The sequence below is a fragment of the Polyodon spathula genome, unplaced genomic scaffold (assembly GCF_017654505.1).
Source record: "Polyodon spathula isolate WHYD16114869_AA unplaced genomic scaffold, ASM1765450v1 scaffolds_669, whole genome shotgun sequence".
Classification (NCBI taxonomy): domain Eukaryota; kingdom Metazoa; phylum Chordata; class Actinopteri; order Acipenseriformes; family Polyodontidae; genus Polyodon; species Polyodon spathula.
Window position 1 is genome coordinate 1 of NW_024472158.1, and position 15,164 is coordinate 15,164.

Genomic DNA, 15,164 nt, shown 5'->3' on the forward strand with positions numbered 1-15,164 from the left:
CTGTCTGTCTGTCGCTGGCAGGTGGCAGCTGGCAGCAGGCAGCAGGTTGATGTTGTGGTGCAGTCCTCCAGACACTCTGCCTCCTCTCCCGTGGTGCAAATCAGGCCTTGGTACCCCTCCTCCCCCCCCCCAGGGTTTAAGCATGCTTATCAGGATACATGCCAGTCTTGGCATCTGCAAAACTAGAAACAGCGTTTTGACATTGGCAAGATTAATAATAATAATAAAAATAATAATGCTTCCTAGTCGTTACTGTCTGCCCCTACAGCGTTTGAAGCACATATCCCTGTCAGTGTCCAGGTCTGTCTAAGGAGCTGATTCAATTGGAAAGTACAGTGCCTGTGTCATTTCCCTGTTCTATAGCAACATTCAGTTATGTATGTTTTAGTATTAAAGTCACTCGAGTGTTTGGCATTAACGCAGTGGCATCTTCATGGCGTGTCTTATGTCTGATTGAATTGCGCCACAGAGTAGGGAGATTACAGCTGTTATACAGCGGCTGCTGTATTTTTAAATTGGATAACGGAAGAAACGGGGAGGGAGGAGTGTGTCTCTGTGTCCGTGTCGCCGTGTCTGCACCACCACCCTGGCTGTCACCCCCCCACACCTCCTCCTCACCACCACGCCCTCCTCTGATCACATGACCTGCCTGCTCCCCCCCCCACGCCTCCATCCCATCACCCAACACGCTTCTCCCTTCTTTTCTTGCAGGGCCCCATGGGAAATCTCCTAAAGGTGCTGGCTTGCGCCGAACTTGAGCCTGGCCAAATATTTTTCCTTGACTTTGAAAGTGAGACCATTGGCTTCTTAATTTTTTATTTTTATTTTTATTTTTTTTATTTCATGCTTATTCATTTACTTACGTTTGATTGGTTTAGGGTCAGATTCACAGAAGCTGTCATCCCAGTTCTCTTCCTGTCATGTCAGAATTCTTGCATACCCCTTAACTGTTCCATGCTATTCTGTAAAAATGACCTGTGATATTTTCCATTTACCAAGAAAAAAAAAAAAAGGCATTAACTTGCCATGGGCAGCAGCATAGTGAACCTGGCACCGGAGCGCTTTAAGTAAGCGTCAGTATAATCAATTCAGAGCCAAGTCCTGTATGATATGGCACTTATTTTAAAGTCCATTATTTTTGTCCATTGATTTTGTTAAAAAAAACAATGGAAAATATTTAGTAGTTATTATTATTTGATTTTTATTTGCAAACTTCATTATTTATGTCCTCCTGCATTACGTTAGTTGTGTTTGTGGTGCTTGTGAACAAACCAATACTGGGTGCTTATATATATATATATATATATATATATATATATATATATATATATATATATATATATATATATATATATATATATATATATATATATATTCTGCTACAATGGAAAGATGTAGTAAACAGTCACCAGGCTTATGTATTTAGGACCATCTCTCTCTGTATTTTTTAAAATAATATTCCCAAGTGGCGCAGCTAAATCATTTCTCATAGAAATCACTTTCAAGCAAATGATATAGAATTATCCTTAAGAAAAGTTGCCATTTGCAATGTAACTTTTTATTTTAAGCTTGTGGCTTCAAGCCACGTAAGCTCCGTTCTACCTGCCCCAGCCTCTACAACACTGAGCGTACAGCCTAGCTGCAGCCTGTTACACACACCTGCATCACTTCAACCAAATGGAATAATTCATTAGTTTACTGGACAACCAGTCAAGACCCGCAGTTTTGTCAATTCCAGCCACATTCACACATGGGAATGGTATTTAAATCAAGGCTCAAAACTAACCCTTTCCTGGGCCCAGTTAATATACCCATTTAACAACAAAAACTAACCCTATTAAACATTTTCACAAGAAATAAAATCAACACATTTGAATATAACAAAGATAACACAGTTATTGATACAGCTGGTGGAAAGATCATGCGCATTTATAACACAGAATATGAAAGAAAATGAAAACGAATACCGGTACAAATAAATAAACTATTTACATAAAACATATCACCAAAATTAACCCATATTTACATGTGAGAGGTTTTCACCTGACACAGTACACCTGACACCTAGTAGACTAATATAGGTAGCTTGCAAGGGGCACTGTTTTAATGCTCCACTAGTATTCATTATGCATGAATTAAACTCAATGACTTATCAACTATTTATGTACCCTAAGCACACAGCTAACAGATTAGGAAGAAAAGGCAGATAACAGTTACCTACTGAACCATTTTTCCCAACCCTGGTTAGGACAGCGGGAGCGTCCTTGGTTGTTATAATCCTCTATAAATACTGCCATCCTCTTAAGAAACATGAGGCAGAGCAGGTATTGAGACAGTGGATTCCTGCACCTTGACTCCACTCAAGCAGCTGACTGCTCTGGGTCTGTACGCCCTGTGACATGCCTTGAGCAGGGTTCCCTAATGTGTGTAAACTTGCACTCTTTTAAAGGAAGAAGACGCAGGCTGAGAAATAGGGAAGAGCTAATGAAATAGGGAAGGGCTGGTTTGATCACTCCACCCACATCGTAGTGCTTTCCCTTGTCGTGATTCAGTCTGCTCAGAGCTCTCTCCACTGCTGTCCTCACTCATACGAGCCTGCAGGGCAATGCCACTTTATTAGGAACTGGCAGGCACATGAGCACTTCTTTGCAAAGGTGGCTGTGCAGTATAACAGGCCAAGGGCAGGTAGCTATCATATGTAGCTGGTCGGTTGTGAAACTGTTTAAAGGTACACCCAACATGTGCTTCAGAAAAAAAATCCCAGAAGAATTGTGATCAGAGTGCATGCTATCAGAAACTGGAGATCTGCAGGTGTAATGTGCATTTGAGAAAGAGCTTCTCTGCACAGAGATAAACTGCAGCGAGGCTTTGACAGAACGTTCTCAGTACTACTTTTGGAAAGATGACATCGAGACGGATTTGCACCCTTGTGCTGCAGATAGACGAAGCCAGCTTCTTCCTCTTTTTGAAGCAAAAAAAGAGGCTTTTCTAGCATATCAGCAGAAATACTAGTTACATCTTCCCCCTATCGTTTTCAATCAAGACATTAAAAGACGTGTGTCTTGTCATTGAACGTATTTAGTTTCTCTTCGGATTTCTAAATATAAGCAGTATTGAGTGTTTAATAGATACAGATGATTTTTCCCATCAAGGCAAAACGGACACATTTTCTAGCTGCAGTTGTACGTATACAGTTTCCTTTCAATGTGGCCTAATTGAAAAACAAACCAGGGAGCTTTATAAAGTAAACAGAGAGGGCGGTAAATCACCCAAGGGGGGCAGGGACTAACAGTACCATTCATCGATCTGTAATAAATGGCACAATGTTACTGTGGGGTAGCATTCAGTCATAGTGCAACAGTTCAGCTATTAAATATCTTCTAAAGTTCCAGAGAGACCCCAGGTTTGTTCTGCATCCTGCCAAGCCTTCAAGGGTTCATGACTGCAACCCCCCCAACATCACAGCTCTCCCTGTGGATGTGGGACCCCCACCCCTCTCCCCACCCCTTTCACTGTCATCCCTTCTTTCTGTTCAGAAAACAGTCACTCTTCAATCGCTGTCCCATGTGTGAAAATATATCTTCTGAGACCATACATAATGTAAATAGAATGGAGTGGAGTTAGACCTCCAGGTCAGCTCTCCTGCTGGACTTGAAACTGCAGTTCAAGATCAAGTATACAGTCAAATCAAAAACACTTTAGGGTTATAAGTGTAATAATGTATATTTTATAACTTCCTTACAGCATAGAAAACTGCCTTGCCATGTTTAATCATTATCTATAGCTGTATGGTTTTTAACACGCTTATAGATTATATATAGACTAAAGACTGTATTAAGGGAGCTTGTGTATATAGGGGCCACTCTGATTACACAGTGCACATCTCTATATTTCTGGAAGTCGAATCTTATGTTTGTTTCAGCTGTTGTTATAATCACTGGAGCCCCAGTGCAGCGTTACTGCAGTTCAGAATCTGTAGAAGTGCATTGCAACTGCAGTTTTTTTTTTTTTATATCACAATAAAGTTCAAATAAATGACCAATCAATAATATGGAAGACCAGAAGTGTGGGAATCTGGAGGTCTTTTCTCACATCAGGACACCAGCACAGTCTCCTGCCAAATCGAAATTAGTGGAAGGAGACACATAGCTTAAAGCTGTTAGACAGAGACGATCAATTAGACTGGGATAAAGGGGACTGAAAAAAAAAACTGCAGTTTCTTTCTGGTGCCCTGACTTTTGCACATGTAGGGAAAAAGCGTCACCAGGAAACAAACGCAGTTCAGCGGCAGTGCATTTCAAAAACAAAAATGACTGAACCGGTCTAAAGCTCAAAGCAGCAAGGATAAGGTCGCCGTCTAGCTGAATTATTATTAGGGAAGTGTCAGTTTCCACTATAGTTTTGAGATTACAGGGATACTGTGACGGACTGGACTGCTAAATCAACCCGTGAAATGTATCATAGTTACAGTAACTCGTAACCGCAGTTTCCCAGTTCCCAGCAGTGCAGTTGAACGACTGTCCTGCTACACTCCTCATCCCCGGTGCAGTGCGACTCTTGCAGTCATTTTAGTTCCAGTCCAGTGTGCTCAGACTGCAGTGTCCTCTGGCTGGGTGACTGACAGGCAGTTTGCCGGCTCTCGTTTAGATGCCCAGCCGACTGAAGCGGAGACTGCAGTGTGGAACCAGGTGAACGCTGTGCTGGAGGTGGCTCACGGGATACTGGCGGAGCTGCAGTCCTATAACGGGGCGGGGCAGGAGATACGAGAGGTAACCAGCAAGGGCTTATACTGTACCATACTGTTACTATGATTCAAAGAAGATTCTTTTAGCATTCTTTGTCAGTAATATCAACAGTTAATGTTTTTTGAAATAAAAATAAAATAAGAATGAAATGCATATTGATTGAATGCTTTTTGATGAATGGAGACTTGCGTTTGATCCCTATAAAATATCTCTTTTGATCAATGTAAGTATGAACAAACAAATGAATACATAAATGAATGAAATGAGAGGATAAACCAGTCGTGTATCGTTGCAGGCCATTCAGAACCCCTGTGACCTTCAGCTGCAAGAACAGGCCTGGAATGCAGTCTGCCCCCTAGTGGCCAAACTGAAGCGCTTCTACGAGTTCTCCCTGAGACTGGGTATGTGGATCTACTGCTTCAGCCTCTCTCAGAGCACCCTGTACTGGTGGCTTGTTTCCATGGCGACTGCTAGGCGCTGCTTGCCTGGATCTCACAAGGCAGCCACTTCAAGGCTGTCTGCTGAGTGTAGAATAAAATGGCGAAGCCTGTTTCATGGTGAGCAGCATCTTTACCGTGCTGTAATGAAATCTGAACAAAATTACCTGTTTAGCCTTTTCTTTGTAACACGTCAAGAGCTTAAACAAGGCAGCTATATCTTGAAGACTTTAGAGAATTAGCCTTTCACCTCTTGAGGCCTGGGTTTAAATCTGGCTTCTCAAATCACAAGTGAATTGAGTTTTGACGTGTCAACATAGCTGCCAGCTGATGATCTTCAATGGAAACGCTACAGTGGCACTACATTGGCTTCAGTATTAAGAAACAACTGTGACTATAACCCTATAATACAGCTGGGTTTTAAAATTGTAATGAACAGAGCCAAAATGCTATAAGCTGCAAAGCTTCAAGCTGTGATGTTTGCTGCTTGCTGTTTCAGAGAACGCCTTGCGCAGCCTGCTGGAGGCGCTCACGAGCCCCCCCTACGCCCCCATGCAGCACCTGGAGAGAGAGCAGGCCCTGGCCAAGCAGTTCGCTGAGATCCTGCACTTCACACTCAGCTTCGACGAGCTCAAGGTAGCCTCCTCACCTTGACCTTGACCTCCATCTGAAAACGCCAGCCACATTGCGCTCATATTACTGGCTGGTTTCTGGGTGATTGAAACAAAACACACAAAATACACACACACACACACACACACACACACACACACACACACACATCACCCACAGCTCTATTCTAATGATAAAGTCTGATGAGTGGCATTGCTCAAGAAATATAGATCCTTTAGCGGCCATAACCCTTCTGCTCCTTCTTTATATGAAGCAGGGGTTCTTTTGTGCCGGTTCGCACTGGATCCCAGATCCTGCAAATTTTTGTTTGCAAAGTAAGCCCTGATATAAGCACAGTGTTACAATATGTTTTTAACTGTAAGAGAAAAGACTACTGTACCACTACCAACACCTACGATGCTTCACAAACGTCAGCTACAAACAAAAGTGCAAAAATGTGACGCAAACTCAACTCATCCTTAAAAACGTTTTTCTGCTTTAGATGACAAACCCGGCCATTCAGAATGATTTCAGCTACTATAGAAGAACCCTCAGCAGGAACAGGCTAAACAACCTACAGGTACAGAGGGCTGCTAGAGCAGCGCAGTTAACGGGTACAGTGATAGTGTAGTCATATTGGCTGCACTGTAACTGTAAGTCTTACGTAAAACATAATCGAATAAATCTTTAATGTCCTGCAATCATGTCCATATTTACTCTGTACGGTCTACTTTAAAAGAACCCAGACCTTGATTACAGTCCAGTTTGCTTGCATTCCCTTCAAAGTAGTGCTTAGCTGTCGGGGCACAATGCCAAATTGGCTACTGCTATTGCTTACACCAGTAGGAGGGTTAGCCGTGAAACAGCTCACGAAGAAAAGCGTGACATTTTAAAAGGTGACTGAGACCTTCTGCCTCCCCACCCGACCCGAGGGTTCTCTGATCGCATGCTCTTCGTTTACAGCATGACGCTGAGAACGAGGTCAACAACGAGATGGCCAATCGGATGTCTCTGTTCTACGCGGAGGCCACGCCCATGCTGAAGACCTTGAGCAACGCCACCACCAAGTTCGTCTCCGAGGTGAGGAGCCATCAGACAATGTTGGTCTGTGTGCACTATATATACACAACCCACCAACAGCTATCAGGGCAGGGACTGACAGTGGCTCTACACCTGGAATATTAACACTGTGTTATTCTCTCCCCTTCAGAACAAGACTCTGCCCATTGAAGACACAACAGACTGCCTGAGCACCATGGCCTGTGTGTGCCGGGTCATGCTGGAAACACCGTGAGTTGATTGCCACTTTTTCTCTCTCTTCTCTATAGCCTGATAATGACACACTTACCGCATTTCCAGACTGTTTGTACTTGAGCAGCAAGCTGAAGCACTTTGTAATTGTAATTGCATTTTTATTAATGCAACTGAGCCAGACCAAATTTCGAACAGACTCCTATTTTTGCTCATTATGGTGCAGGATAATCCACAACCGTGCTTGGGGTAGGACTGCATGGAAAAGCACAGGAAAGCAATAGATTAAGAATTACCGTAGCGCTGTACTTGGATTGGATTGGATTGGATTGGATGCATTGTCCTTTTATTGAGTAGCTATGCCACTGTTGCTAATGTTTTATTGGATTACGGTAAGTAGAGAGATGCTGGTGTTGTAAAAGTTTACCATGCCCAGTGAACGCATATCGAAAGCATGGGGAAAACCAATGCAAACCGATGCGGTGCAGTGCAGCAGTGCTGTTACGATGCAGCAGGGTGCAGTTCTAACAGCTCCTGCATTGTTCTGGATTGTGTTTCAGAGAGTACCGGTGTAGGTTCACTAACACAGACACCATGCTGTTCTGCATGCGGGTGATGGTGGGAGTCATCATCCTGTATGACCATGTGCACCCCGTCGGGGCCTTCGCCAAGACCTCCAAGATCGACGTAAGAGCCCCAGTCTCTCTACCAATCATATTGGGATAGCTGCTGTAAAGGGGCTCCAACACATATAGTGTTATGCTAGGATCAGGCAAGACTTGCAAGTTTAATGCAAGAACTTTGCAAGGGTAATACAAGGGCCAGGATGGGTTTAAAACTTGCGTTCGCCTTTGCAGTCATTTCTCTTCTAAGTTCAGATCCCTCTGAGTTCAAATTCCCTGTGCAATGCCTTACAAAATATTATTACAAAAGATTATTTTACTCCCATTTGTTATGAGCCCAGTTTAGAGCTACTGAATTAGCAGCAATCCGCTGAGCCCCTTCATTTCGGTTCTTGTGAGTAAATTAAAGTCGTTATTTTCACTGGTTTTAGAATTGTAATTGGTGTTCTTTTCTCTGACTCTGGTGGTGTTTGATCAGTAGAGCTGACCTTTAATCTACACCCCCCGTCTTTCTTTCTTGTTTCCAGATGAAAAGCTGCATCAAAGTGTTAAAAGAGCAGCCTTCAAACAGTGTAGAAGGGCTGCTGAATGCATTGAGGTAGGTACCTGCAGGGTGTCCACACTCACTGACACAACACAGGCACGGGTCCAGCTGGCAGCAGAGAAGGTCCACTACAGCAGACACATGAAGCTGTCAGTGTACGTGTTAGCAAGCCATCCACGTATGATTTAACTCATGCGCCTGATCCTGGATTTCAAAACTACCCACGTTCGGGTATGTTATTGAAATGACCAGGTGGCAGCAATCTGAATTGATGGCGCTTTTCGTCACAGCATGAAAAAGTCACACCTGAGTCTCTAGGCTGACTATTAGTTCACGCGACTATAAGGGAGGAACCCAATGTTTAACATCAATCTCCTGTCCCCTGAGCATTTTCATAATTTACCTACACAAGCGTAGTTTTGAAACCCAGGACTGGAGGTGCAGGACTAGTGGGAGTTTTTAATTCTGTAAACGGCAAAGACATTCACTTCTGGCTAAATTATAGGTTTAGTTGCTACTAATAGGACCTAATGCAGTTATTATATTTTGAATATTATAGACTGCTGTGGATCTTCAAGCCAGTCAGATCACATGCGCCCACCGTGCTTTATCACACAACACATCACAAAGAAACATCAACCATGCCATATTGAGTTTTTGCCGTGCTTTATTCGAAATATCGGTCTGGTTGACGTCATCTGCTTTAAAAAAAATCTGAACAGAGGCATCTCACAGTCACATCACAAGAGGTCATGTACCTTTTCTAAGCTTTTACAGAGGGAAACTTTTATAAGGGAACAGAGCTTGGATTTCAGCCTTGGTGCGTTCATACCTGTGTCTGTGTTATCTCATTGTGAGTAAGCCTGCAATGAAGTGGCACGGATACTGACACTTGCCCTTTGCGTGCAGGTACACTACGAGGCACCTGAACGATGACAGCACCTCCAAGCAGATCCGAGCCATGCTGCAGTGAGCGGGCAGAGGAGGGGGTCCCTGGGAGAGTGGTGCAGACGAGCAGAGGGGGCGGGGCCATCTCCCCTGAGAAACCCCACAGACTCAGTGTTTGTGTACATAAATTAATGCAAAATTATTTTAATGTTAATAACAACCCCCCCCCCCCCCCCCCCCCCAAATAAAATCATCTGTGTCTCATTTTGTAAGAAAAAAAACTAAATATGAACAAAAAAGATATATAAAAATTTAAGCTTTTAAAATTAAAAAGTCCATATATTTGGTTCCGCATCAGTACAATGTAACGCTGGAGTGCATTTTGGCACCCATTGAAAAAGCTGGCACCTGGTTTGTTTCACTGTAATGAAAGTAGAAAACGTGGTACAGTATTGCATTGAATGCTTTTTTAATTTCAGGCCATTTCCCTCACCGCTGAGTCGTTGCCTGAATTAATAACAAATTACAGAGGCTGTAACTGGAGACACAGCAGTGCTATGGCGCTGTTGAATCACAGGACTTTGTAGGCAATAACCTGGCTATAGTGGGGCTGTCTAAATCCAGGCATTTGTGTTGATACTTTCACTAATCAATTCAAACTACGCCCGACGTGCCGTCATTTCCCCCATTCGGCCGCGTTCAATCCCATTCTCCATGAGCTCTGGAAGTGAATAACGTCGTAAGTTCTTGTTACTTGAACCTTCTAACAAGCTACTGTACAGTAAGAAAAACATCGCCTCTGACTCATGATCTCTGACTATGACCCTAAACTGCAGGTGCTGCAGTTACAGTGCTGATAACCTGCACTATACCTGTGTTTTTGATATATATATAAAAAAAATATATATATACATACAAGATTAGAGGGCAAATTGTGAGGACAGGCGAGGCTGAAGTCAGCCATGTTGGTGAAGTAGTTCTGTGTTCGTGTGGTACTCTCTTCAGCGTTATCTACCGCATGTAATGAGTACAGCTACCAGAATGACAGCGACAATTCCAAGCTTTATTGTCCGTTGCATTGTTTCAAAGGCTCTTCCTTCAGACCCTCATTGTTTCGCAAAAGTTCCCAATGACACAACTTCACCAAAATGGCAGCCACTGGCTTCAGCCAGACTGCAGAATGCCCTTTAGCTTACCTTATACTTATATTTAGCTTTGCCTTATATTTTCTATATAAGTTGAAAGAGTTTCAATCCATTTAACCCTCCTGCTATGTCCAACGTACCTCCACCTTACCGCTGGAACATGGTAGGAAGGGTAATGCACTGTTACATGTAAGATTTATCATGCAGGGCAAGTGGGGACCTCCCTGAACTATAAAAGTAGTGTGTAAGTTTGGGGGACACCAGTTTAGGGGGCCACAGCATGGAAACTTGGGGGTTAAGCAAAGAAGTAGAGATACAAAAACATTTTGAAAGTATGAAGGTGAAAAGTGGTTTGCTGTTTTGAATCTCACTGTTAGAGCTATTCTGGAAAACAATACTGTACCTCATAGCCAAGGAGAGTATTAGATATTCTTGTTCTTCTCATATATATATATATATATATATATATATATATATATATATATATATATATATATATATATATATATAGCATGTTGTAAAGGTCTCTTTCATGACAGACCTGTAAATAATGTGTTCCTATTCATTTTTATTGTTCAGTAATTCTGGATGGAATCTGTGTTGTCTTTCTAACCCACGCATTGCCTTGGACATTCTGAAGAGGGTCTAGTCTTTAGGGTTTAGATTTTTAAATTCATATTAAAATAACAAGAGAAGAACAGCATTAAAAAATTAAAAAATAAAAAAAAGTCCATTTGTTTGTTATTTTGTACATTTTGTGCAAAAATAAACTTGTCATTTAATACATTCAGCTCTGCCTTCCAGGAGTCCTTTGTTTTAATTGTTAATTTTAACAGTTTTTGTTCAACAGTGATGGGTTTATTGTTCTTTTGGGGTTTTTTTGTTTAATGTATTTTGCAATTGTAAATTATTTACATTCAAAATGCAATCATGGGAGGAAACTTCAAGTCTTGGGACTCCGAAGGGCTTTTATAAAAGCCCCCCCTAGTAAAAGCATGGCAATGTGTTAGAAAGCTGGGGAAGCTTGTGTTGATTCTATATTAGTCACGGGGCAGTTACCAAAAAAAGATGATGTCGTCGACTTGGCAATAGAATATTTTAACCTCCAGTTGCAGTTCCATCGGTTACCAGCAGATAGAGCAGTTTCTCCATTTATATGCCTGATTATTCATATGGAAGAAACACTGGTTTGTACTGATATGAATGCTTGAATTAAAACAAAAAAAAAAAAACAGTTCCCATTGGCACGCAGTAATCATCAATAAAACATAATCCATTCTTGTCTGTTTACAGCATTCTGATCCTACATCCTCCTGTGTGCTTTATCAGGATGCATATGTTCTTCACAAACTAGTTGGTTTACATTCTCCAAATGGTAGGGTCTGTGAGATAAATGGACATGCCCCTGCTACCAGCATTTAGCAGTTGGGAGTTACAAACAAATCTTCAACCTAGTCAATAAATGAAGGGGGTGCTAACCCTTTCAAACTCTAATAAATGAACGCATTGTGTACTGCCGTTTCTCTTTGGCTTGTCATGTACTTTGTTCCCATCTGCAGCACACTGTATTTACCACCCAAAACAACATTTTCATATGAAACACATTGCCAGGCCTACAATTAGGGTTGCCACCTGCCCCTGTGTTCCCTGGGTCGTCCAGGTTTTCAGGAACACAGAATGGCAGTCCCATAAACTGAGCACATGTTAGATAAATCAGGATACAAGATTACTGCAAGAGACATACAATACTAATTGATTGTCAATATAGTAGTAATATTAACAAATGCTTCCTATAGGAGTTTCAACTTTTACCAGCCCCTCTTTCCGTCTGGAGGTCCCAGCTTGTTGCACCTCAGAGGTGGTAGTCCTGACTACAATGATGTACTAGACACAGGCAATGCTATCAAGTGGTTACATACATATACTAGCATGGTCATTACAGGGTTAATTCAGAGTAAAAGGATCATTTCTTCCAGCAGAGGGTGCTCCGTGGGTAGCTACAGCAGCCACCTTCTGCAGCAGCATCAGCCTTTTGTTTTGATTTTTTCCAGCTGATCTTCGCGGGAAAACAAGCAGTGGGATTGGGCTCGGATCCCAGCGAGTTCCTGAAAACTGCGTCACTCTCATAAAGCAAGCACAAAACAGACCAATTTACCACCAAAAAGCTGTGAAAGCTTTGAAACTGTGGCTGACAATCCGCCTGCAGGATGTTCAGGACAGTGTGGGAGGCTGCCAGACGTCCAGCCCAGTCAAGGCGAATCGAGGAAGGCTTCTTTCAAGTGCTTTGTGGAGCACAGAATATAAATTATGCAGGACTAGTCGGTAGAACAGCAGGGAAGCGCCTAAATAATTAAACAGCATAGCAGCGTTCACTGTTCGTTACATCACAGGTGTGTTGAGAAATCTGCTGAAATTGCATTTTAACATTTTTCTTCAGTACTACTTCTACCAAAGGTGGCCCCATACCACTAGTGGCCCTTGTGCTGCTTACTGTAACAGGGCGAAGGCTGGGTATGGACAGCTGACAATCTACTCAACAAGCGAGCGCCTAAACCACTATACAAAAAGAGCCAGGCTCGTCTGCAGGAGTGGTTACAGAGCTTTTAACCTCTTCTCTCCGAAAGCGGTCAGGATCTGTAATGGCACTGCATCACACAACACTGCCCCTAGGTGCAGAAACCACTGCTTGGTGCATTTTATCCCCCCCCCCCCAGTTTTTAAAGGCGCTTCCTGTGCTTTCGTAACTTATAATTTAATACAAGGTTACTAAAAAAAACACTGCATTGAAGTCAGATTTATAAAACTGTGTTTGCAAGTCACAGGTCCAGATGGGCTGTATTGCTAAAGAGCTGGCTCTGGTCCCTAGCTGTGAAAGAAAACACTCTTACAAACAGGATTAACTGGCTCCACTGCGCTCTAGATGGCAGGTAAATCCGTTATTAAAAAGTCGACGTTTGCAGTGGAATGTGCGGCAGGGAGAATGATAACCGGGAAAGAAACTGCACCTTGTTTTGTCCTTGTTTGTTTTTGCATTAGAAGAACAGGTTGACCCGGGAAAAAAAAAAAATCTTGTGAAAGTGCTGAACTTTGAAGCAGCCGCACCCCAGCTCCATGTTAACTGCCTCCTGCCTGTGCATTTTATTTGACCGCGAACAGTGTAATTCCAATTCCCCACGTTTAGATTTACATGCGAGGGGTTTTCACAAAGTCACACGTTTCTCTTATCTGAAGGTACCCTTTAATGCAAGAACAACAAATGCAGTACACCTGGATTCTGTGTGTCAGCTCAAGCCACCTGCTGGGCAATACACATCCCCCGGTCAATGATCAGGATTGTCCAGCTTTACTGTAGTCTCTTTGGATTCACATTGGAGAAGTCTCCTGCTGATCTCTTTGGGAGAGAAAGAACGGCTCCGATTACAAGCCTCCCGTCACCCCTTGTAAGCAGCCTCTCAACATGTTCTGGCAGTCAAGCCTGTCTGCTGCTGAGTCATTGCCTGTATGTGTGCTCTCATGCTCATGGGTGGGTTCACAATGCACTCAGATTGCTGAGTTATTACAGGCCCGGGCAGACAACACAGTGAGTGTTTTGCAACTGAACTCCATGATTAATAAAGCTAACACAGCACAATCTTACCAACACTGTAACTCTGAACCTTCCTTCCCAATGATTTCGGCCGATATTCTCAAAACCTCAAGCGCTGTTTTTCGAAAGCCCAATTTGATTAATGAAATTATATGACGCTGTTTAGAGAGGGTTAGAAGATAAAAGATGAAAGCAATGTTCAACCCAAGAGAATCATTTTGTGGACAGGGCCCCTCCAGGTAGGTGTGCTGTATTCATAAAGAAACAGGATTAATGAGGAATAAGAAGAAAAGCTGTGTTTAACTGGTTCACCTCATTTCCAGCACATAACTTTGAGGTTCTGCTATACACATAGATATCAATGATGCATATATTTTTTTCTTTAAACAAAGTCATACTGGTTCTTTAGTTTCATATACCTCTCTGTTTGAATCTCTCAAAAAGGCCACTATAGACCCCTGCTGAGCACTTGACACATCACACTCCAAGAACATGAAATTAATCATAGCTGCCTACTGGACAATAAACACATTGCCCCTGCATTTTACATTAGTACAAGACTCCAGCCGTCCAATAAACAGATCGTTATCCACAGAATACAAAACAGAAACTTGCAATCGTATCTCGAGCAGGATGCCATGCTTAAACTCCGACACCAAATCAGTTTTAAAGACCTCGTTTGATACTTCTTCAAAAGTATTTTCACAACCTAAGTTTTATTTTACAGCGCTTTTATCAATTGCATTCAACAAAACAATTCAGCTGGATTGAAGTCATTTCCTGCTCTGTGAAGCACTCTGCAGGTTTAAGGTCATTTGAATGTAGCCGCTCATTTGTCAGGCAAATTCCTCCAATTGGTAACTGCCCAGTGCTCTAACAAAGGGGTGCAGTGCGCCTTACCGCTAAACAGATTGCACAATGGATTCAGTTTCCTAACCCGTGGTTAGCTCGGCTCTTGTCAAATCTCCAGTAGCGCCGTGTCATTTCTGGAGCTTTTTTATAGTGTCACCTACTTATTATTCCTACAATATAGAGATGTGTCCCCCGCTCTCTCAATGAGAAGAGCGGTCTGGGTTTCCTTCCCTAACACAGCTATGAAAATGGGTACGCAGATTACAGTACCCAAGATAAACTCCATTAATTATAACACTTTCTGGGAAGCACAATCGGGACTTCAAGACTGGAAATAAATTGTTCCATGAGCTGAACAACCCAGGCCCCCAGTACAGTACAATGCTGTAACCGGTACTAGAAAAGGGAGGTGATTAGGGAATAACAGCCAACAGCATTGTGCAGGAGACAGCTACCGGTAACTGACCCGCTAAAAAACACA

The 15,164-nt window shown here is 42.6% G+C and overlaps 1 protein-coding gene across 2 annotated transcripts; it reads left to right on the forward strand.

Annotated features, from left to right (window-relative positions):
- Positions 1 to 330: 330 nt before the first annotated feature.
- Positions 331 to 9,359, forward strand: LOC121308386 (CYFIP-related Rac1 interactor A-like). 2 transcript variants are annotated; one of them, XM_041240748.1, is made up of 10 exons: positions 350 to 790; positions 4,648 to 4,769; positions 5,041 to 5,146; positions 5,682 to 5,818; positions 6,297 to 6,374; positions 6,758 to 6,874; positions 7,005 to 7,084; positions 7,606 to 7,732; positions 8,196 to 8,266; positions 9,122 to 9,359. In XM_041240748.1, the coding sequence occupies exons 1-10, from the start codon at positions 718 to 720 to the stop codon at positions 9,183 to 9,185; spliced, it is 975 nt and encodes a 324-aa protein (XP_041096682.1). In that variant the 5' UTR covers positions 350 to 717; the 3' UTR covers positions 9,186 to 9,359. The 2 variants fall into 2 exon arrangements, with proteins under 2 accessions (XP_041096684.1, XP_041096682.1); XM_041240750.1 differs by lacking the exon at positions 6,297 to 6,374 and having other exon boundaries at positions 331 to 790.
- Positions 9,360 to 15,164: the final 5,805 nt, after the last annotated feature.

What these genes read in the sequence shown, in the direction of transcription:
- LOC121308386 (XM_041240748.1), top strand. Translation starts at nt 718, where the DNA reads ATGGGAAATCTCCTAAAGGTGCTGGCTTGCGCCGAACTTGAGCCTGGC. An exon ending in ATTTTTCCTTGACTTTGAAA is followed by an intron (nt 791 to 4,647) that starts GTGAGACCATTG and finishes GCTCTCGTTTAG; the next exon opens with ATGCCCAGCCGACTGAAGCG. An exon ending in CGAGTTCTCCCTGAGACTGG is followed by an intron (nt 5,147 to 5,681) that starts GTATGTGGATCT and finishes TTGCTGTTTCAG; the next exon opens with AGAACGCCTTGCGCAGCCTG.